Raw genomic sequence first — 22,443 nt, 5'->3', positions numbered from 1 at the left:
AAAGAGAACTGCCTCGATGGCTGCCACCATCTTCCTTAGGAAGTGCATGAGGCGCCTTAAGGGGTGCGACTGGCCTTGAAGGAGAGACTGCACCTCTGTCCGCAGTGAACGCTGCTGGTTCAGCGGAAGCTTCACTATGGCTGATAGAGTATGAAACTCCATGCCGATATACGTTAGTGATTGAGTCGGAGACAGATTTGACCTTGCCAAATTGATGATCCACCCGAAAATCTGGAGAGTCTCCAGCGTAACATTCAGGCTGCGTTGGCATGCCTCGAGGGAGGTTGCTTTGACGAGTAGATCGTCCAAGTACGGAATCACCGGGTGTCCGTGAGAGTGCAAGACTGCTACCACTTCTGCCATGACCTTGGTGCCCACCCGTGGGGCTGTCCCAGACTGAATGGCAGAGCTACGAACAGAAGATGTTCGTCTCCTATCACAAAACGTAGAAAACGTTGGTGCTCCGTAGCAATTGGCACGTGGAGATAGGCATCTTTGATGTCTGTTGAGGCAAGGAAGTCTCCTCGAGACATTGAGGCAATGACGGATCGGAGGGATCCCATCCGGAACCGCCCGGCGTTCGCATGCTCGTTGAGCAGTTTCAGAACCAGAACAGGACGGAAGGAACCGTCCATTTTTGGAGCCACAAAGAGATTGGAGTACAAACCCTCGCCCTCGTTCCTGAGGGGGGACAGGGATCACCACTCCTTCTGCTCTTAGAGCGTCCACCGCCTGCAGCAGGGCATCTGCTCGGTGGGGAGGTGGGGCCGTTCTGAAGAATGGAGTCGGAGGACGAGAACAGAACACTGTCCTGTGCACGTGAGCACAATGTCCGTCACCCACCGGTCTGTGACCTGTGGCAGCTAAATGTCGCCAAAGGCGAGGGAGTCTGCCATCAACCGCGGATGCGGAGAGAGAGAGAGAGAGCTGAGAGTCCTGAGGAGACCGCCTTGGTAGCGGTTCCTCCGACTGCCTTCCTTGGGCGAGATTGAGCCCGGCCGGAATCTGAGCCCGTCTGAGGTTTTGTAGCCCTTTTGCACGAGGACAATTGGGACCTGCCGGAGCTTGGGAAGGACCGAAACCTCGACTGTACTTTTAGGACAGCATTAACAGGGTAAGTCGCAGTGCAGACATTGCGGGGTTACGGACGCCTCTGCGGTACAGATGTCCCTGCTCAAGGTCAGCTGCGCAAGAACAGCAGAAAAGGTTAGGTTGCCAATACGGCTGTGGATGCCGGAGCAACCGACACGCCGATAGCCTCCTAGACAGATTTCAACCAGAGTCCATCTGTCTGTGAATGGCATCTTGAAGTGAAGCCCCATCTCCAGTGCAACTATGGCTCTATATGCAAGCCTGGAGATTGGAGAATCCACCTTTGGACCCTGGGTCCAGCGCTGACCACGTCAGGGGAAAAAAGGGATAACGTGTATCCTAAAAACGTTTGGAGAAGACGCTTATCTGGTAAGCGTGGTGTTCCTGGACTGCTGCTCTGAAGTCAGCGTGGCCAGAAAAAAAAAAAAAAAAAAACTCAATATCTGCGTGAGACACTGAAAAGGAACTTCTCCTGTTCGTCTCCTATCTCCACTGGGGGAGCTGAGGGAGAAAGATCCAACCTTCCATTGATGGACGGTATAGGATCATTCCGTATGGCGTTACCACCCGGTGTATCTGGATTGAGAGCGATGTCAGTATCAAAGCCCTGAAGAGCTGCCTTTTGTTCAAGTAGATTGCCCATGGGTGCAAGTCTCTATATTATGACTACTCCGTCCCTGTCCATGGACAGGGTTGACAGGAGGTTTCTTTGGCCACAACTAGTAGAGCCCCGGCAGACGAAGTGCTAGAGACCCCGGCAGACGACGTGCTACAGGGGAGCATGCACACAATGGGACGGTGTCATGAACAGCATCCCATGTAGTAAAAACAGCACTGAAATCTGTGTTGCTTTTTTTGCCGCTGCCGACTAGCTATCTAGAAGTATATAGCCAAGATTGGTGACCGTACATTGCAATGTATAGCATACAGGCATAAAGTACAAATGACCACTGCAGCACAAGCAATACAAGCAGCATAGAAGCCTGTGCCCTGGCACCCCTGCTCTTCTGCTGCTGTATACTAGTCATCTAGGGGAATATAGCCCAGAAGAGTGACCCTACAGTGCAATGTATAGCATACAAGCACAAGTACAAATGAACACTGCAGCACATGCAATCCAAGCAGCATAGAAGCCTGTGCCCTGGCACCTCTGCTCTTCTGCTGCTGTAGACTGGTCATCTAGGGGAATATAGCCCAGAAGGGTGACCATACAGTGCAATGTATAGCATACAAGCACAAGTACAAATGCACACTGCAGCCCATGCAATACAAGCAGCATAGAAAAAAACCTGTGCCCCAGCACCCTTGGTTTTCTGCTGCTGTAGTCTAGCCATTCCAGGAGAATATAGCTAAGACTAGCGACTGTACAGTGCAATGTATCATATCAGCATAAACACAAATGAACACCTCAGTCGTGCAAAACAAGCAGCCTAGAAAGCCTGTGCTTTAGCACACCTGCTTTCCTGCTGCTGATGTGTCGCTCCCCCAGCGGGCATATAGCGACCTATGTAGTTAAAAACAACACATGTATACACTGCATAGATATTGTGGTCAGCACTATGTGTGCCTCTTACCGCCCGCCCATAAGCGGGTGTATGATCGCCACTGTCCTGCCTTGGTGCCCCGAGCTCTGCAGTAATGGCTGCCGGCTTCTTCCCCAGCTCGTGTGAGTAGGGGCGGGCCGTGGGCGTGCCCCCAAGGCAGAGCGGGAATCCGGCGTCCGACAGAGTGCAGTGAGAGGGCTGGAGCATGGAAAAAGGCTCCAGCCCTCGGCGCTGCTGATTGCTCAGCGCCTGTCCCCTTCCCTGAGTGACAGGGAGGGGGCGGGAACGAAGCGGCACTAGGCCGCAGAAGCCGGGGACTGGAGTTATAAGCGCCGCCGCCGTAAAAGCGCGGTCGGCGCCCAGTCCCCGGCGAACTACAAGTCCCAGCCGCGCCGCCGCTCCCGGAGCGTCCGGCGTGGTAGTTCCCAATACACAAAGTCACTCAGCAAAGCTGCAGTGACTGTAACCCTTTACTGTCCCCGGCGCACTAGCACACCCAGCAAGTCTGGAGTGTGCTGTGCCTGTGTGTACGGGGACACAGAGTACCTGTAATGGTGCAGGGCCATGTCCCTGAACGGTACTCCAGCTCCGTATCCAGCAGGTTCAAATGGGTCTGTGGATGGAGCCCGGCGTCAGAGCTGAGAGGCCGGCAGGATCCCACTTCCTCAGAGCCCCTCAGGGGGATGTGGAAGGAAAGCAGCATGTGGGCTCCAGCCTCCGTACCAGCAATAGGTACCTCAACCTTACAACACCATCCAGGGGTGAGAAGGGAGCATGCTGGGGACACTATATGTGTCCTCTTTTCTTCCATCCGAAATAGTCAGCAGCTACTGCTGACTAAAATCTGTGGAGCTATGCGTGGATGTCTGACCTCCTTCGCACACAAAGCTAAAAACTGGAGAACCCGTGATACCACGGGGGGGTATAGCCAGAGGGGGAGGGGCCTTGCACTTTTTAGTGTAGTGCTTTGTGTGGCCTCCGGAGGGCAGTAGCTATACCCCAATCGTCTGGGTCTCCCAATAGAGCGCTGAAGAAAGCTAAAATGTAAGGAAATTCTCAAAAAAATTGTTTAAAAGAACAGAAAGTCCTCAGTGGTTGATACCTTTTAATGGCTAACTGAAAAGATGGTAATAATTGCAAGCTTTCGAGACTACTCAGGTCTCTTCATCAGGCATGGTATAACACAAAATCTGAAGAGTCACATATTTATACACAACAGGACTTAGAATAGTGCAGTAAAAAAAAAAAAGTTATATGAAACAGAACTATCACTATGGCAGGGGGGGCAAACTGTCCACAACAGTTTGCCCCCACCTGCCATAATGATAGTTCTGTTTCATATAACTTTTTTTTTTTGTTTTTTTTTGTTTGTTTTTTTTACTGCACTATTCTAAGTCCTGTTGTGTATAAATATGTGACTCTTCAGATTTTGTGTTATACCATGCCTGATGAAGAGACCTGAGGAGTCTCGAAAGCTTGCAATTATTACCATCTTTTCAGTTAGCCATTAAAAGGTATCAACCACTGAGGACTTCAGTTCTTTTAAACAATTTTTTTATCTCTACTGGCTAACACGGTACAAAGATATATTTTACTTGTAGGAAATTCTTAGTATCGCAAATATTCTTCTAAATATGTGCACCTACATTCACCAGTCCAATCACTAGTGGTAGAAACAAATCCCCTCAAAATCCCACAAGTCATATAATTTTTGTAATCTTTGCTGTTGCCAAATGACAAGGCAAATTTTGAATAAATAATTCCAGAAAGTGTATCAGAAGTCTATGGCAGCCATCTGGAGCATGGATGGAACAAAGACGTAGACAATCTATTAAGAGGAGAGCGCCTCTTGTTACATTTGTTGCACAATACATCAAGAAGCTGTAGTTTTGACACATTTCGCCCCTATATCCAGCATGCAGGTACTAATGGAAGGAGTGAAGACTCGGACTGACCTCTGGTTGTACATCCCCCTGTAGTTGTAGTTAGTTCGGTGGTTGGGTAGTGGTTTTGGATCTAAGGGCCTGTAGATGGCCGGCTCACCGCGCTTCATTGCGAGACCATTCAGCTCCACTGTTGGGGTTATGCTACCTGAAAGGACAGGACACTATGATGTGAGAACACGGAAGGCAAAGCTATAATGACAGTAATATACAACGCAGAAAAAAACATTAATATAGAAACACATGAAGATTCGAGCGAATATAGAGTGTATTCCGACCTCTGGGACCCCCGACATCTCCTGTAAGCCAGTAGCGTATGGGATGTCCCTCCATTAGGCTTCATACACATGGCCACGCTTTATCTCTGGGGCCTGTAGATCTCTCTACTCTGGACCTATATAGACTATTGTTTGCTGCCATATACACGCCATCATATCATGCTTCAAGGCGAGAACAGCCAAGCAAATGGCATCTAAGGTCCCACAAAGAGGAAGAAAAACAACACCTCCAGGTATATGGAGGATCCAACCACATTCACAGAGAAGGGGCAGTAAAATAAAACTTCATGTTTATTTGTTCATTAAAAAGTAAATCTGAGTAAGCTTTGTGCGCACGTGTGCGCTCTGCACCGCACACAAAAGGTCCGCTTCAGAGTGCAGCTGAAAAGCTCCGTTCTGAAGCGCCTGGTGCCTGCAGAATTCGTGCGCTCTGCATGCTGCCTCTCCCTATAGACAGCATGCAGAGCGCACAAAAGAAGCGACATGTCACTTCTTAGAACGCACGTTTCGGGCAGCAGCCGAATCGCTGCGCTCTAATACGCCACGTGCGCACGTCTCCTGCACAATCTTCATAGATTATGCTGGGGACGCAGGACGCATGCAGTTACGCTGCGGTGCAGTTACGCTGCGGTGCAGAACGCAGCGTAACTGCATGCAATATGCAAACGTGCGCACATAGCCTAAGGCAGAGCCGAAATGCGTTGTCTTTTTCCACATGGTGTTTTTAATCTTTTCTACTGTCTGATTCCATGACTCCATGTCCATAACTGAGCTCCTCTGTGAATGTGGTTGGATCCTTCATATTGCTGGAAGTGTTGTTCTTTTCTTCGTATAGTCTTTTTCCGTGTGATTCTAGGACCTGGAATATGGTGATGTAGGTGAGCAGACTCTGTTTTCTAGGTTTCTGAACAAAAAAACCCCTAAGAAATCTGTGGCACAAGTAGACCCGATGCGGCTCTTTGGGAAACAGATGATGAAGTCTTTAAAAGGTTTGTCCGGTGAAATCAAAGTTATCAGTAGTGATGGGCGAATATTAACTATTCATGTCCAGATTATTCGTAATGAATCCCAAAGTACTATTCTGGCATTTGTCACGAATAATGAAAATTAATGGGGAACCCGAGCACTTTTCTTGCCGTGATGACTACTGGAATAGTACTCGGTATTCGGTAAGCATTATCTGAGCAGAATAGTTACTATTCACCCATCATTACTTATCAGTATCCAAAGGATAAGCAATAACCTATTGATAGGCATGAGCTGGCAGCCGGGCACCCTTATCCCTGTTACACAGTAGAGGCCGTGAGTGTGTTTGACCTGCGCTCTATTCATTCTTTATGCGGCTGCACTCGGCTTTTTATGGCAGAGAATTAATGGAGCTTCAATTCATAATCTGGGAAAAATTAAAAAAAAAAAAAAAAAAAGTTCCCTCCATCGGGGGAAAAATTACGAAGGCTTCAGATCGGTACAGATCTTAGTGGTCGAACACCCACCGATCAACACATAACTTATTTTTTACCAAACTGTCCCTTTAATACGGCTGTGTGATAATGGCCTAAACATGCCAACCGACTGTTAGGCCAGAGATTGTAATAAAAACCAACAATACGCAATTGGACCCCAGATTGTTAGCAACAGGGGACAGAAGACCCTGATTCTGGATCTCAGAGGTCCCAGTGGTCAGATACCTGGCATAGAAATTGTGTATGCTGTAAATATCTGTAAAGAAGGTAAGTCTCCAATTATAAGATAGCTGAAAAGGGAAAAAATGTTAAGAAAACAAAACATTAAAATACATAAACCATTGGAGTTCATCAAATACAAGGGGCAGGACAACTTTCCTTACAAGCAGTAAGTAGACAGCGCTCAGAAATCGCCTCACATTTAAGGATTATAGAGGCCACTGTGCTCTTAGGAGCCTTGAATAATGCAGAAATCCTTTAGTAACCTTGGCCAGATCTGTGCCTTGCCAATGTATATTCAAAAATTAAAGAAACAAACTAACACAACTTTATTTTTTATTAGAGATTATTACAAACTTTTGAAAACAGAGCTCACCTCACTAAAGAAACTTGCTTTGCTTCAATTAGAATAATGGAAAAGTAAATGTTGGCTCTCTTGTTTTAGGTCTTTATAACTTACAGTAAGAAGTTCTGGAAGAAGTCCATTAACCAGATCCTTTTAAGAGATTCAAGACATTCCAAGTTGCATCTAAACGTCTAACACTAAGAATCCGAAACGTTTTGTCACGCAACCGGCCATCACCGGACATGAAACCATAGACCAACCTGGCAGACATCTTTGTTAAAAACCTAATACTTTTTTATATAATTAAGATTGCCTGAAGACCGGGGCACGGTCCTTAAGAAAAATTTCCAGTTATGCTACTGACCTCTATTACAAGAAGCATACAGATGTTGTGTAGCCCCTCTCCCTCCATACTTCTCTGACTTTTGGGAGGCCAGTGTCTAAGGGGTACTTCTCACATAACGAGATCGCTGTTGAGTCACGGTTTTTCTGACGCACCAGTGACCTCATTAGCGAGCTCGCGGTGTGTGACGCTGAGCAGCGATCTGGCCCCTGCTGTGAAATCACTGCTCGTTACACACAGTGCTGGTTCATTTTTTTGACGTTGCTCTCCCGCTGTGAAGCACACATCGCTGTGTTTGACAGCGAGAGAGCAACGATCTGAATGTGCAGGGAGCCGGCTTCTGGCAGCTTGCGGTAAGCTGTAACCAAGGTAAATATCGGGTAACCAAGCAAAGTGCTTTGTTTGGTTACCCGATATTTACCTTGTTTACTAGCATCCACCGCTCTCAGGCTGCCAGTGCCGGCTCCCTGCTCCCTGCACACATAGCCAGAGTACATATCGGGTAAATAAGCAAAGCGGTTTGCTTATTAACCCGATGTGTACTCTGGCTAGGAGTGCAGTGAGCCAGCGCTAAGCGGTGTGCGCTGGTAACCAAGGTAAATATCGGGTAACCAAGCACTTGGTTACCCGATATTTACCTTAGTTACCAAGCGCAGCATCGCTTCCACGCGTAGCTGGTGGCTGGTCATTGGTGAGATCTGCCTGATTGACAGCTCACCAGCGAGCATGTAGCGATGCACCAGCGATCCTGACCAGGTCAGATCGCTGGTGGGATCGCTGGAGGGTCGCTAAAGTGTGACGGTACCCTTACTCCCAGGAATCATCCTCCATGCCTTGTGTTAATCAGACTAGGATATGAGCAGATTAGTTCTTGGACATTAGATAGTAACACTGCCAACTTTGAGCTGTATTCTAGGGCTGGGGGGGGGGGGTGAGTTAGGACAACTCTGCAGCAAAACCCACAGCACACCTGAAGAATGATAGTTCTGAAAAGCCTCAGGACGTCCTCAAACCTGCTGTGATGGCAGTCTGCAAACTCTTTTCACATACAGTATATTGGACTGTACTTTGCAGTGAAGATTTGGCATGGGAAAGGTGTAAAAAAAAAATCCTGCCATGTCTGAATGCAGCCTTAGTTAGGCTATGTGCATATGTCGTCTTTTAGAAGATGACAACCGTCGGGATTTCCCAGGTGAAACCTCTTGAGAAGAACGCTAGAGGTAGTTTCCACAGCCGGCGTCTTTTACTCTGTACTGTAAAGTATAAAGAGTGTGGCTTATCACATCTTTTAACTACGTCACGTCAGTAATTCTGAATCCTGGAGCAGTTACAGGAAGTGGGATTAGGGAGAACGGTCCCACAGAAATGCAGTTTTGACATTACTGTGCATTGTGCTCATGTTATGAGCTTTTCGGGTGCATTTTAAAGGGATTCTGTCCCAGGTTTTTGCTCCCCCATCTGAGACAAGCATAATGTAGAGACAGAGACACTGATTCCAGCGATGTGTCACTTACTGAGCCGTTTGCTGTCATTTTGATAAAATCAATGTTTTCTCTGCTGCAGATCTAGCAGTTATACAGAGCTCATGAATATGCTGGACTACCTGGCAGCACACCAAGTAGTCCTGTAATGATAAAAATCACTGATTAATCAGCAGTAGATTATCAAAATTACGCTAAGCAGCCCAGTAAGTGACACACCGCTGGAATTAGAGTCTCTGTCCCTACGTTATGCTGCTCTGAGATTAGGTGGCACAAACCTGGTGACAGATTCCCTTTAAGGGCTCTTTTCCACTTGCGAGTGCAATGTGATAAAACATCGGATTGCACTCGCACTAGTGTTCATCAATGAGGCACTGTCCTCTTGAGTCTCTGCTCACGCACCCCCATACAAGCCTATAGAAGCATGTGAAACATCGCACTGCACTCGTATGTACAGTGCCTACAAGTAGTATTCAACCCCCTGCAGATTTAGCAGGTTTACACATTCGGAATTAACTTGGCATTGCGACATTTGGACTGTAGATCAGCCTGGAAGTGTGAAATGCACTGCAGCAAAAAACAATGTTGTTTCTTTTTTTCTTTTTTTTTTAAATTGAGAAAAGTTTATTCAGAGGGTCATTTATTATTCAACCCCTCAAACCACCAGAATTCTGTTTGGTTCCCCTAAAGTATTAAGAAGTATTTCAGGCACAAAGAACAATGAGCTTCACATGTTTGGATTAATTATCTCTTTTTCCAGCCTTTTCTGACTAATTAAGACCCTCCCCAAACTTGTGAACAGCACTCATACTTGGTCAACATGGGAAAGACAAAGGAGCATTCCAAGGCCATCAGAGACAAGATCGTGGAGGGTCACAAGGCTGGCAAGGGGTACAAAACCCTTTCCAAGGAGTTGGGCCTACCTGTCTCCACTGTTGGGAGCATCATCCGGAAGTGGAAGGCTTATGGAACTACTGTTAGCCTTCCACGGCCTGGACAGCCTTTGAAAGTTTCCACCCGTGCCGAGGCCAGGCTTGTCCAAAGAGTCAAGGCTAACCCAAGGACAACAAGGAAGGAGCTCCGGGAAGATCTCATGGCAGTGGGGACATTGGTTTCAGGCAATACCATAAGTAACGTACTCCACCGCAATGGTCTCCGTTCCAGACGAGCCCGTAAGGTACCTTTACTTTCAAAGCGTCATGTCAAGGCTTGTCTACAGTTTGCTCATGATCACTTGGAGGACTCCGAGACAGACTGGTTCAAGGTTCTCTGGTCTGATGAGACCAAGATCGAGATCTTTGGTGCCAACCACACACGTGACGTTTGGAGACTGGATGGCACTGCATACGACCCCAAGAATACCATCCCTACAGTCATGCATGGTGGTGGCAGCATCATGCTGTGGGGCTGTTTCTCAGCCAAGGGGCCTGGCCATCTGGTCTGCATCCATGGGAAGATGGATAGCACGGCCTACCTGGAGATTTTGGCCAAGAACCGCCGCTCCTCCATCAAGGATCTTAAGATGGGTCGTCATTTCATCTTCCAACAAGACAACGACCCAAAGCACACAGCCAAGAAAACCAAGGCCTGGTTCAAGAGGGAAAAAAATCAAGGTGTTGCAGTGGCCTAGTCAGTCTCCTGACCTTAACCCAATTGAAAACTTGTGGAAGGAGCTCAAGATTAAAGTCCACATGAGACACCCAAAAAACCTAGATAACTTGGAGAAGATCTGCATGGAGGAGTGGGCCAAGATAACTCCAGAGATCTGTGCCGGCCTGATCAGGTCTTATAAAAGACGATTATTAGCTGTAATTGCAAACAAGGGTTATTCCACAAAATATTAAACCTAGGGGTTGAATAATAATTGACCCACACTTTTATGTTCAAAATTTATTAAAATTTAACTGAGCAACATAACTTGTTGGTTTGTAAGATTTATGCATCTGTTAATAAATCCTGCTCTTGTTTGAAGTTTGCAGGCTCTAACTTATTTGCATCTTATCAAACCTGCTAAATCTGCAGGGGGTTGAATACTACTTGTAAGCACTGTAATCCTAGTGCAGTGTGGCGCACGCAGAGACAGACAGGGAAGGAGATGGGGAGAAGTGCTCCCTCCATCTTCTCCACACCTGTGATCCGATCACAAGATCACATCACAGTCGCATGACCCTCGTCTGACGCTCGCAGCAGAGGGTCATTAGCATATATCACTTCCAATGCTCTCACATCAGAAGCTGTACGCAAATGGAAAAGAGCCCGTAGGCCGATTCTGTGCAGAATCCACCTGAAATAGACTCCATGTGCACATAACCTTACAGACAGAAAAATCATTGAGAAACGCATTATCTATGCTGTCTACTTATCTCTCTGTGGCTCAAGAAATTAGGTAAGATGGTAATTTTTACAACTTAACCACAGGGGATATGCACCAGCCGGAGATACACCTCAACATGGGATTTCACAGCGATGCTTATTAATGATGCCACTTTAAAAAAAAAAAAAAAAAAAAAAAGAGACGTGATCAGTGGAGGACACCGGGGAAAGGATGAAAAGGGAATACTGGACCTTGATTAATCACGGACAGCACGTCTTACTACTGTCACCAGGCGATTCACGATGCTGTCCTGTTCCAGCCCAACGCTCATTCCAGATTCTAACTTCTATAGATCTATTATTTATTGGCAGGTATTATGTGATCTTTTCTATATATTCTTCAGTAAAAGAACAATAAAGGCAGCATTACACCAAAGTATCGCCTGTGGTTTACAGTGAAATTACTGCGATACTGTCCCTCTAAGATATAATTCTCACATAACGGATGATGGCCCTCATTGGAAAATAATTAAGGTTAGGCTACTTTAAACACATCAGTTTTTTCCATCAGGTACAATCCGGAAAAAAACGGGTAAAACTGATCCGGTACCGCATCCGTTTTATCCCCATAGATTTGCATTGATACCGGATTGTGCCTGATGGCTTTGCGTTGCATACGGTTTTTTCTGGATGCAGCAAAATTAGTTAAAGCGGCGGCCGGAGGCAACGTAGCTTGCAACGTTTTTTTGTCCGGCAAAAAAAACGCATCGCGCCGCATCCGGCTGCTGCGGCGCATTTTTCAATGCATGCCTTTAGACGCCGGATGCGGAAAAAAACGCATCTGGCTGCCGCATGCGTTTTTTCCCACTGCGCATGCTCAGTAGCATGCCACAACCGGAAAAAAACAGACGGGCCACATGTAAAAACTGATGCAAATGATGCGGTGTTTTCGCCGCATCCGTTGCATAGGTTTCACAGCCGGATTGAGCCGCACTGCTCAAACCGGATGTGTGAAAGTAGCCTTACTAGTTAGGTCATAAAAATGCTGCAATTTCATCGCAACATATAGGTGACCGAGTAGCCATTGAGCCCCAGCCTTATAGTGGTATTCCCATCTCCAAGATCCTATCCCAATATGTAGTATGTGTAATATTACATTATTATTATTATTATTATTATTAGCAAATACCTCCAATTAGAAATATAGTATAGTTCTCCTGATATAGCCATGTCACTTACCTCATGTGCAGAGCATTGCAGCTAAGGTATCCATGGTTATGACCATGAGCAACTAACTGTCAAGATATGAGTGGACATTACCAAGCTGTAATGCTCTGCACATGGGTTAAAAGACATAGCTAATCAGGAGACCTATACTACATTTCTCATTGGAGGTACTTGCTAATAATATTATTATTATCATTATTATTATTCCTACAACGTATTGGGATCGGATCTTGGAGCTAGGCATACCTCTTTAAACTGAGCGTCAGTATACGGATGAAGAGAACCGGGCTCTCACGGTGTAAAGAAGCCTCATATGACAGCACAAGGACAGCGATTCACACAAATAAAAAGCTAGACATTGAACATCTTCAAACAAACTTACATATCCCAAATAGAAATATAAAGGAGGCACAGCTGGCACGAATACGGGCATCATAACCCACAAAATATTAAAGGATATTTACTAAAGATGGAAAATACATAGAAAAACGCAATTCTTCCCATTATTTTACTTGCAGGATATTTTGCCTTACATTCAAGATAAAACTGAGAAATATATAAAAAACATCTCAGCCTTCCAGGAGACTTCCCACATCCATCCAGCGGTGACATGACGTTGACAGCTGACGTCACCGCTGCAGTCAATCTGTGAGCTTTGCAGCATGTGCTGATGTAGACATCATGAACTGATGAGCTCAGTGGTTGACAGCTCATATCACCACTGCAGGCAATCCCTGAGCTCAGCGATTTAGGACGTCTACATCAGAACAGCCACAAAGCTCACAGACTAACTGCAGCGGTGATGTGAGCAGTCAGTGTGACATCAGAGCTGCAGCCAAAACAGAATGACCGGAGCTGTGGGGGCGGGGAGCCAGCGCTGAAGCAGAGTGTTTTTATTTTGCTTTACAGGAAACATTTTGGGGTCCACTTTGCTAAAAGCGGAAAAAACCCTTTCAAAGTACAAAGTAAAACAAATTTTACTAGAAGATTTTTTGAATCATAAAGAATCGCTTCTCTTCTCAAGTGGTAAAAATTATTGGATGATGTACAGGATGAAGATGCCTACTCAAGTTATAGGTTTATTAAAGGGAATCTGTCAGCAGGTTTTTGGTATATGAGCTGAAGCCAGCATGCTGTAAGGGTTAAGACAGAACGTTCAGGCATGCTTTTGTTGTCACAGTCCGATCTTTTGTTTATTTGCTACATTTGTTTTAGCAGCTGGACCCTTATCGCTGTGGGTAGCTGGCTCCTGCCATGTTGTCCGGCAAGCCCCCTGTGATTGACACCTCACTGTCAGTGTACACTGTCTATAGAGAACCTGGTGTGGGCTGAAAAACTCTGCTACATGACTAAAGATAAAAATGCACATTGTGTCACAACAGCTGCAGTCAGTAATCTAAGCGATTCATTACTAGATTCAGAATCTCTGACAGATTCCCTTTAATAACTCCACTGCGAAGATAAATCTGCAGGTCCTGATAACTTGTATTTTGCAATTCTCCTCAGGAAGATTATTTGCTTCTATTAATGCGTTGCCACCCTGTGGTTGTAATTTGAATTGCAGCCTGTGAAGGATTCTGCTAAGGTATCACAAAACTGCATAGAATTTGTATTTTTGGATGAAAATCAAGAAAAAAAAAAAAAAAGTGGTGTTCACCACTATGGCCTCTGACCGCAGTCATCATATGCCACCCCTACAAGAAGAAGAAGCAGCAAAGAGGGCGGAGGTGGACCCATACACCACTACAGAAGAGTGATGGGCTTTGGAGGAGATTACGCTTTAGGGTACGTGCCCATGATCAGGACTCCAGAAGAGACTGCAGCTGCCTGTGCCCACGAGCAGGGTTCGGTGTGCTGCGGTCTCGCCTGTGTTCTCCCTATTCCCTATGGAGGAAGCCTGTGACTCTGCAGCACAATTGACATGCTGCGGCTCAGAAAGTCGCACCGCAGGTCAGTGTTTTCTCCAGGAATCCCCATCCACTATGCTTGTACTGTACATCGCAGCGTTTTGGACTCCACTGACGCATGTTACATGCAACACGCTGTGGGCACTGGCCCTTATTCTTTGATTATGCTGGGACTGCAAAGGATTCCATGAAAAGAGCTCAAAATAAAAAGCATACTTGCATTTAAAAAAAAAAAACAAAAAAAAAACGCATTCCACTCAGACCCATGTTACTCTATGCGGCCAGTCCCCTCTGTGATTTTTTTTTTCTCAGACCTAATCAGACCGAGAAAACAATCGGTGCATGCTGCGGGTGGAATCAAATCAGTTTTCACTCGCACCCATACAAGTCTATGGGTGAGAGTGAAACATCGCAATGCAGTCGGATGACACCGGAGTGCAGTGCGATATTCGCATCAGCTGATAATGGAGGAGATGGGAAGATTAATCCCTCCCTCTCCCCTGCAGCTGTGATCCAATTGCAGGATTACTTCACAGTATAATGACACTCTGAGCCCGCTTGCAACACAGCAGGAGTCATTAGCATCGGATGCTAAATGCTCCTGTGGCCTTAGCCTTATTCTACACTTACACCCATTAGAGTGGCACAAATACTGAATGACCGGGGATACCTCTTCCACCAGCCTAATTGATATCCATACATTGCCGCCGATCCAGAAAAAAAGTGTGATATTGTATATACTGTATTTTTCGCTTTATAAGGACGCACCTGATTATAAGACGCACCCCCAAATTTGGTGATGGAAAAGAGATTTTTTTTTTTAATGTTAAATGGGGTCCATCTTATAATGCCAGTGTCCGTCTAACAAATCATATAGGGTATATGTCTCTTATAGCCCCCCCCATCCTATAATTAGCCCCCTCAATCTGGATATGGCCCCCTTATATTGAATATAGCCCCCTTTTGCTGGCACATGTCCCCCTGTGATGCCACATGTCCCCCTGTGCTGGCACAGGTCTCCTATAGCTGGCACACATCCAATACAGCTGGCACAGGTCTCCTATAGCTGGCACACGTCCAATACAGCTGGCACAGGTCTCCTGTAGCTGGCACGCATCCAATACAGCTGGCACAGGTCTCCTGTAGCTGGCACACATCCAATACAGCTGGCACAGGTCTCCTATAGCTGGCACACGTCCAATACAGCTGGCACAGGTCTCCTGTAGCTGGCACACATCCAATACAGCTGGCACAGGTCTCCTATAGCTGGCACACATCCAATACAGCTGGCACAGGTCTCCTATAGCTGGCACACATCCAATACAGCTGGCACAGGTCTCCTATAGCTGGCACACATCCAATACAGCTGGCACAGGTCTCCTATAGCTGGCACACATCCAATACAGCTGGCACAGGTTTCCTATAGCTGGCACACATCCAATACAGCTGGCACAGGTTTCCTATAGCTGGCACACGTCCAATACAGCTGGCACAGGTCTCCTATAGCTGGCACACATCCAATACAGCTGGCACAGGTCTCCTATAGCTGGCACACATCCAATACAGCTGGCACAGGTCTCCTATAGCTGGCACACATCCAATACAAAACGGAAGGAAAGGATCCGGCACAAATACCTCTGAATAAAATGTCGAAGCTTTATTGGCAAATATTAAAAAGGTTCCATCCGTGTAAACAAAAGGAGGGAGTTATCCCATGGAAACTTTACGCGTTTCGGACTTCCATATTAAAAGCAAAGAGTCCTTAATCATAAGTAATCCATGTATACCACTCAGCTACTAAAATAGACTAACTCACTATATGGACACAGAAGAAAAGCTGGTCATCACTAATTGCAATCAACTGGCAGTGGGTGTAAACCTTCATACATAATTGCAAAAGATGAACAAGCAAGGCAATACATGGTTAAAAATAAAATCAAAATACATTTAACACAAAAAAATATATCAGCAGTAATGAAAAGGGTCAGTGATCCAACCGCTCTAAGTATCAAAATCATATGAATATATCAGCGAATATACCAATGTATATATGAGTGAACAATCAGGTATAAAGACAGCTTATATTAAAACTCGTCATCAGGTGGGCAGGAGTCCCAATGAGAATGCATGTGTACGTCAAAAAAGAGAATTCCCAATTGTAAGCACAAGACCTCCAAAATATTCACAAATTACATAAAGATGCATATATGAAAAAATATTTATTTATTATTTTATCTTCATTCTCTAATGCCCTTATTCTTTTATTATTTTATTTCCTTATTTTCTCATTCTTTTAAAATTACTAATTTATTTATATTTATCCATATACACCCATGTCCATATATGTGTACATAATTAAATAATTGTCCCAAATGGGAGGAATATGCATACCAAGGTACAAATTAATCTCAAACCACATGCATTCCCATTTATATGACATGTTCCCTCAAAAAAAATAAATAAATAAAATTATATATAAAAAAAAATTTTCTTTTTTTTTTTCCCTTTTCTCTCTCTTTTTTTTCCCCTTTTTCTTTTTTTTATTTTTTTTTTAAATACTGTCCAGCTGGTTGCCCTATGGGGGCAAGTTTTTCATGTGCTTTGGCCAATATTTACATGGCTTACTGGGAGGAACAATATGTGTATGTGGATAATAATCCTTTTTTGGATATGATTTTCTGGTATACAAGATACATAGATGACCAGATCCTTATTTGCAGAGTAGATGGTCACAATTCCCCCCAGCAGGCCATGGAGGCCCTTAATATCTATTTTAATGGTAATTCTCTCAATTTGAGATTTGTAATGAATTTGCACATGAAATCGGCCCCCTTTTTGGACATCCTGCTGTCTGGCGATGCGGTATCTGGCGTTATACATTCTTCCCTTTATAGAAAGCCTATTTGTGGGAACACTTCTCTTCACGCTGGCAGTTGTCACATGCCCCACACATTGCTCAATTTACCAGTGGGAGAATTTTTGAGAGCGAAGCGTGCATGTACACTAGAAGAATCCTACAATACTGAGGCGGCACATATTAAACATAGACTCAGTGAGAGAGGGTATTCTAAACGCACTCTTAATAGAGCAACCTCTATAGCAGCTAGTAGAAGTAGATCTGATTTATTGAAGGATCGTATAGTCATGCCTACTACTAAAAACCGGGTTACTTTTTCTACTCCCTTTAGTACCGACTTTTTTCAAATAAAACGGATTGTTCAGCGTTTTATTCCTCTTTTGCGGCAAGATGCTATTTTGGATAGGATTCTCTATTCAGGGGTTAATATTGTGGCCAGAAGAGCTTGTACTATAGGCAATCTAGTGGCTCCCAGTTTATTTTCCTCTAAAAAAAGCTAATAAAACCTGGTTGAACGTTACTGGCTCATATAAATGTGGATCTAATCGTTGTGGCCTCTGTCGCTTTATGGGTAATAACAAATCCCTTTTGATTGATGGTGAAAACTCTTTTAACATAAGATCCTTCATTAATTGTGCCTCGACACATGTGGTTTATGTAGCCACATGCACACTATGCGTTAAAAATTATGTAGGTTGCACCTCAAGAGCCCTGAGAGCTAGGATCTCGGAGCATGTTCGGATTCCGTCTGCAGCCCTGGATAGTAATTCTTTAAATTATGTAGCGTTGGTTAAAAAGCGTTCATTATCTGGACTCACTAGGCATTATATTGAATGTCATTCAGCAGACTTTTCGTCATTGAGGATTACAGGTGTGGAATCTGTACCTAGACCCCCCCGCGGGGGGGACTGGTTTCAGGCTCTTTTGCTGGCCGAGGCCAAATGGATCCTGCGGCTAGATTCAAGATACCCAGGCGGTTTTAATTACCGCTCGGATCTGCAATATATTTTCTGATTCTGGCTTCTTAGAAGTTCCTTATTAGCGGATGATAATTGGTGTTTTTTCCTTACTTTCTTTAGGGGAAGGTTTTCCCTTTATGTGTGAGTACATAAATTGGGGTTTGGCCTTAAATACAGGATTAAATTGGTATATGCTATATTTGAATTTTGGACAGTATTTAAAAAAAAAAAATAAAAATAAAAAAAAAAAAAAAAGAAAAAAGGGGAGAAAAGAGAAAAGGGAAAAAAAAAATTTTTTTATATATAATTTTTTTTTTTTTGAGGGAACATGTCATATAAATGGGAATGCATGTGGTTTGAGATTAATTTGTACCTTGGTATGCATATTCCTCCCATTTGGGACAATTATTTCATTATGTACACATATATGGACATGGGTGTATATGGATAAATATAAATAAATTAGTAATTTTAAACGAATGAGAAAATAAGGAAATAAAATAATAAAAGAATAAGGGCATTAGAGAATGAAGATAAAATAATAAATACATATTTTTTCATATATGCATCTTTATGTAATTTGTGAATATTTTGGAGGTCTTGTGCTTACAATTGGGAATTCTCTCTTTTTTGACGTACACATGCATTCTCATTGGGACTCCTGCCCACCTGATGACGAGTTTTAATATAAGCTGTCTTTATGCCTGATTGTTCACTCATATATACATTGGTATATTCGCTGATATATTCATATGATTTTTATACTTAGAGCGGTTGGATCACTGACCCTTTTCATTACTGCTGATGTATTTTTTTGTGTTAAATGTATTTTGATTTTATTTTTAACCATGTATTGTCTTGCTTGTTCATCTTTTGCAATTATGTATGAAGGTTTACACCCACTGCCAGTTGATTGCAATTAGTGATGACCAGCTTTTCTTCTGTGTCCATATAGTGAGTTAGTCTATTTTAGTAGCTGAGTGGTATACATGGATTACTTATGATTAAGGACTCTTTGCTTTTAATATGGAAGTCTGAAACGCGTAAAGTTTCCATGGGATAACTCCCTCCTTTTGTTTACACGGATGGAACCTTTTTAATATTTGCCAATAAAGCTTCGACATTTTATTCAGAGGTATTTGTGCCGGATCCTTTCCTTCCCTTTTGCATTCATTTCTAAACCGGCTGGGACTTACCGGTGGATCCCAGGCACCCGCAAGTACTGGCAGCCCGAGGAACAGGTGAGCTGAGGATACCCTCATCTCTACACATCAAATACAGCTGGCACAGGTCTCCTATAGCTGGCACACATCCAATACAGCTGGCACAGGTCTCCTATAGCTGGCACACATCCAATACAGCTGGCACAGGTCTCCTATAGCTGGCACACATCCAATACAGCTGGCACAGGTCTCCTATAGCTGGCACACATCCAATACAGCTGGCACAGGTCTCCTATTGCTGGCACACATCCCCCTGTGTTAGATATGGCCAGCATGCCGCTGCCCATAGTAAAATAAACACTTTACTTTACCTTCTCCAGTGCTGTCCTCCCTCGTGTCTCCCTCCGTGCTCTGAGATCCTGCACTTCCTGGTTCTCGGTGCGTCGTCATGTGATCGGCAAAGCAGAGTGACATGATCTCTGTGTGCCTGATCACAGCGGCAGCAGTGAGATCGGGAAGACACCGGGAGACACGCTGGAGGGGGTAAGTAGAGAGTTTTTATTTTAGGATGGGCAGCGGCATGGGGGCCATATATAACACGGGGGGGGGGGTGCATGTGCGATCAAAGGGGGGAGCAGGCAGATATATGCGCCGTTCCCCCAGCCCATCACGGCGGTGCGGTTTCAGCACCACGGTGATGGATAGCGGCTGTGCATATTATATGAGCGGGAGCAGGAGATCTCCCGCTGCCTCCAGCAGCCTTCACAGGCCTCTACTAGCCTCCAGCAGCCCCCAGCACCGCTCCAGAGTTGCCCCCACCTCCCCTGGACCCGTATATTCAGATTATAAGACGCACCCCCTACTTTCCCCCAAAATTTGGGGGAACAAAAGTGCGTCTTATAAAGCGAAAAATACGGTATTTGCCACAAACTCGGGACTCATTATGATCACTGCCTTTAATATAGATGCTATACAGATAGTTTATTCAAATAAAGAACTGTTCTAATAGGAACATTAAACTGGCCCATAATTTACTGCCACCTGCCTGCAAAAAATAAAAACAATTAGCACATATTTGTGCCTCTCAGTAGATTACATTAATCTATATTAGGACCAATCCATAAATATAACCACTGGTATCTTTCCGATTAAAGTCTCCTTATTCAGAATATTGCGTATGCTATTCCCAATTCAGCACAATCCTCAGTGTTGTAGAATGGCAAGCATCCAGGCAAAAGCCACCCTTACTATACAATCCAATAGCACCCTCTTAGATTAGCATATCAGTGAGATAGCAACAAAGGCAATTCATTGGTTTATTCAAACCCTTCATGGTCCCTAAAGGCCACGTCTCACTAAGCGACATCGCTAGCGACAAAGCTGCTGAGTCGCGGTTTTTGTGACGTAACAGCAATCTTGCTAGCGATGTCGCTGTGTGTGACCATCCAGCAACAACCTGGTCCCTGCTGTGAGGTCGCTGGTTGTTGCTGAATGTCCTGGACCATTTTTTGGTTGTTGCTCTCCCGCTGTGAAGCACACATCGCTGTGTTTGACAGCGATAAAGCAACGGTCTGAATGTGCAGGGAGCCGGCTTCTGCAGACGCTGGTAACCAAGGTACACATCGGGTAACCAAGCAAAGCGCTTTGCTTGGTTACCCGATATTTACCTTAGCTACCAGCGTCCGCAGCTTCTAGAAGCCGGCTCCCTGCTCCCTGCACACGTAGCCAAGGTGCACATTGGGTAACTATAAGCAGAGTGCTTTGCTTAGTAACCCGATGTTTACCATGGTTACGAAGCACAGCGTCATTACACGGGTCGCTGGTGGCTGGTGACTGATCTCTGAGGAGATCTGCCTGTTTGACAGCTCACCAGCGACCATGTAGTGACGCTCCAGTGATCCCTGCCAGGTCAGATCACTGGTGCGATCGCTGGAGCGTCAATTAGTGTGACGGTACCTTTAGCCTTTCAGCTCACTAATCTATTTGGTCTCATTATTACAGGCAGGACACATGGATTATTAGTAGGCATGATCGAATACCAAAATATCCGACTTAGCGAATATCCGATGAATAGGTCACCGCTATTCGACTATTCGTGAACATTCAACGCGCAATGCAAGTGTATGGGAAACCTGAATAATTTCACGTTGGACCTAACAGCGAGCTGTGGTGACTGAGGAAAAGGACGAAATGGATGGGAAAAGTCTCACTCTCTCACTCTACTTCGTGGAGCTGGAAGCTGCACTGACGCTTTGTGGCCAAACCAATCACTGTAATACCACAACAGAGATGGCTGCGGTGTTACTATGAGAGCAAGCAACATCAGATGTGTTCATTGGCTGGAAAACAGGCGCCAGGAAGTCCAGAAATGAAAATGAAAGTACCGGAGCGGATGTTGTTATATCCATCGAATACTGAATATGGTCGAATACATTCGCTCATCCCTTATTATTGGCTCAGAAGCTAACCTACTGAGCATTAACAGCATTGCAGGTAAAGTGCACTGTGCATAGGTAGATGCAGGACAACGAATGTCCTAAGGCAGCGATTATAATGAGTGCTGGGTTGGAGGCAAATATATAACCTATAAATATATAACTACACTAGGCAGGCCAGTAAGTGACATCGCTGGAATCAGGATCTCTGCCCCTACATCATGCTCTCAGATTAGCTGGCAAAAACCTGATGACAGATTCCCTTTAACTAGAAGCTACTGAGGTCGAAAACTAGAGTATGCCAGTCTAAGTAACTTTACTCCATAGGTCACACTATGGTGTCTCTGTACAGCACAGTATTATGGATGTACTGTCTGCTAGAAGTAAAGCAATTGGAGACGAATGGAGGGACTTTAGAGAACATAGATTTCTATGAATGAAAGTTACAACTGAGCTTGTAAGGGATTTAACAGTCATGTGCATAAGGAAAGAAAAAACAACAACAACAAAAGACAGAAAACCATGTATCATTTCCTTTACACTTCACAATTACTTGCTACTTAGTTGTGGTATATCACAAATTCTCAATAAAATACATTTAAGTTTCTGGATGTAAAAATATGATAAGGTTCAAGGGGGAAGAATACTATTTCAAGGCACTGTTATATACAGTATATTATACTTCGCCCAGGTTAATAACTGTTAACAAAATAGAATGTATTAACAAAAATTGTATTCTGCAAACAAAAACCACAAAACAAATGTAATTATGTCTGTCTCCCCGTCTGTATATGTCTCTGTCTCTTTCTCCGTCTGTCTCTTTCCCTGTCTGTCTATCTATCTCTGTCACTTTCCCTGTCTCTTTTCCTCTTT

The 22,443-nt window shown here is 44.6% G+C and overlaps 1 protein-coding gene across 5 annotated transcripts in view; it reads right to left on the bottom strand.

Moving 5' to 3' along the window:
- STAU2 (staufen double-stranded RNA binding protein 2) overlaps positions 1 to 22,443 on the bottom strand; it is a 403,856-nt gene that overhangs the window by 324,191 nt on the left and 57,222 nt on the right. For all 5 annotated transcript variants that reach the window (XM_075353165.1, XM_075353168.1, XM_075353167.1 and 2 more), the window contains one exon: positions 4,592 to 4,727. In XM_075353165.1, coding sequence (XP_075209280.1) covers positions 4,592 to 4,727 — 136 coding nt within the window. The remainder of the gene's footprint in view (positions 1 to 4,591; positions 4,728 to 22,443) is intronic.

Source organism: Anomaloglossus baeobatrachus, chromosome 6 (assembly GCF_048569485.1).
Source record: "Anomaloglossus baeobatrachus isolate aAnoBae1 chromosome 6, aAnoBae1.hap1, whole genome shotgun sequence".
Classification (NCBI taxonomy): domain Eukaryota; kingdom Metazoa; phylum Chordata; class Amphibia; order Anura; family Aromobatidae; genus Anomaloglossus; species Anomaloglossus baeobatrachus.
This window is presented reverse-complemented; position numbering and strand designations above follow the sequence as displayed.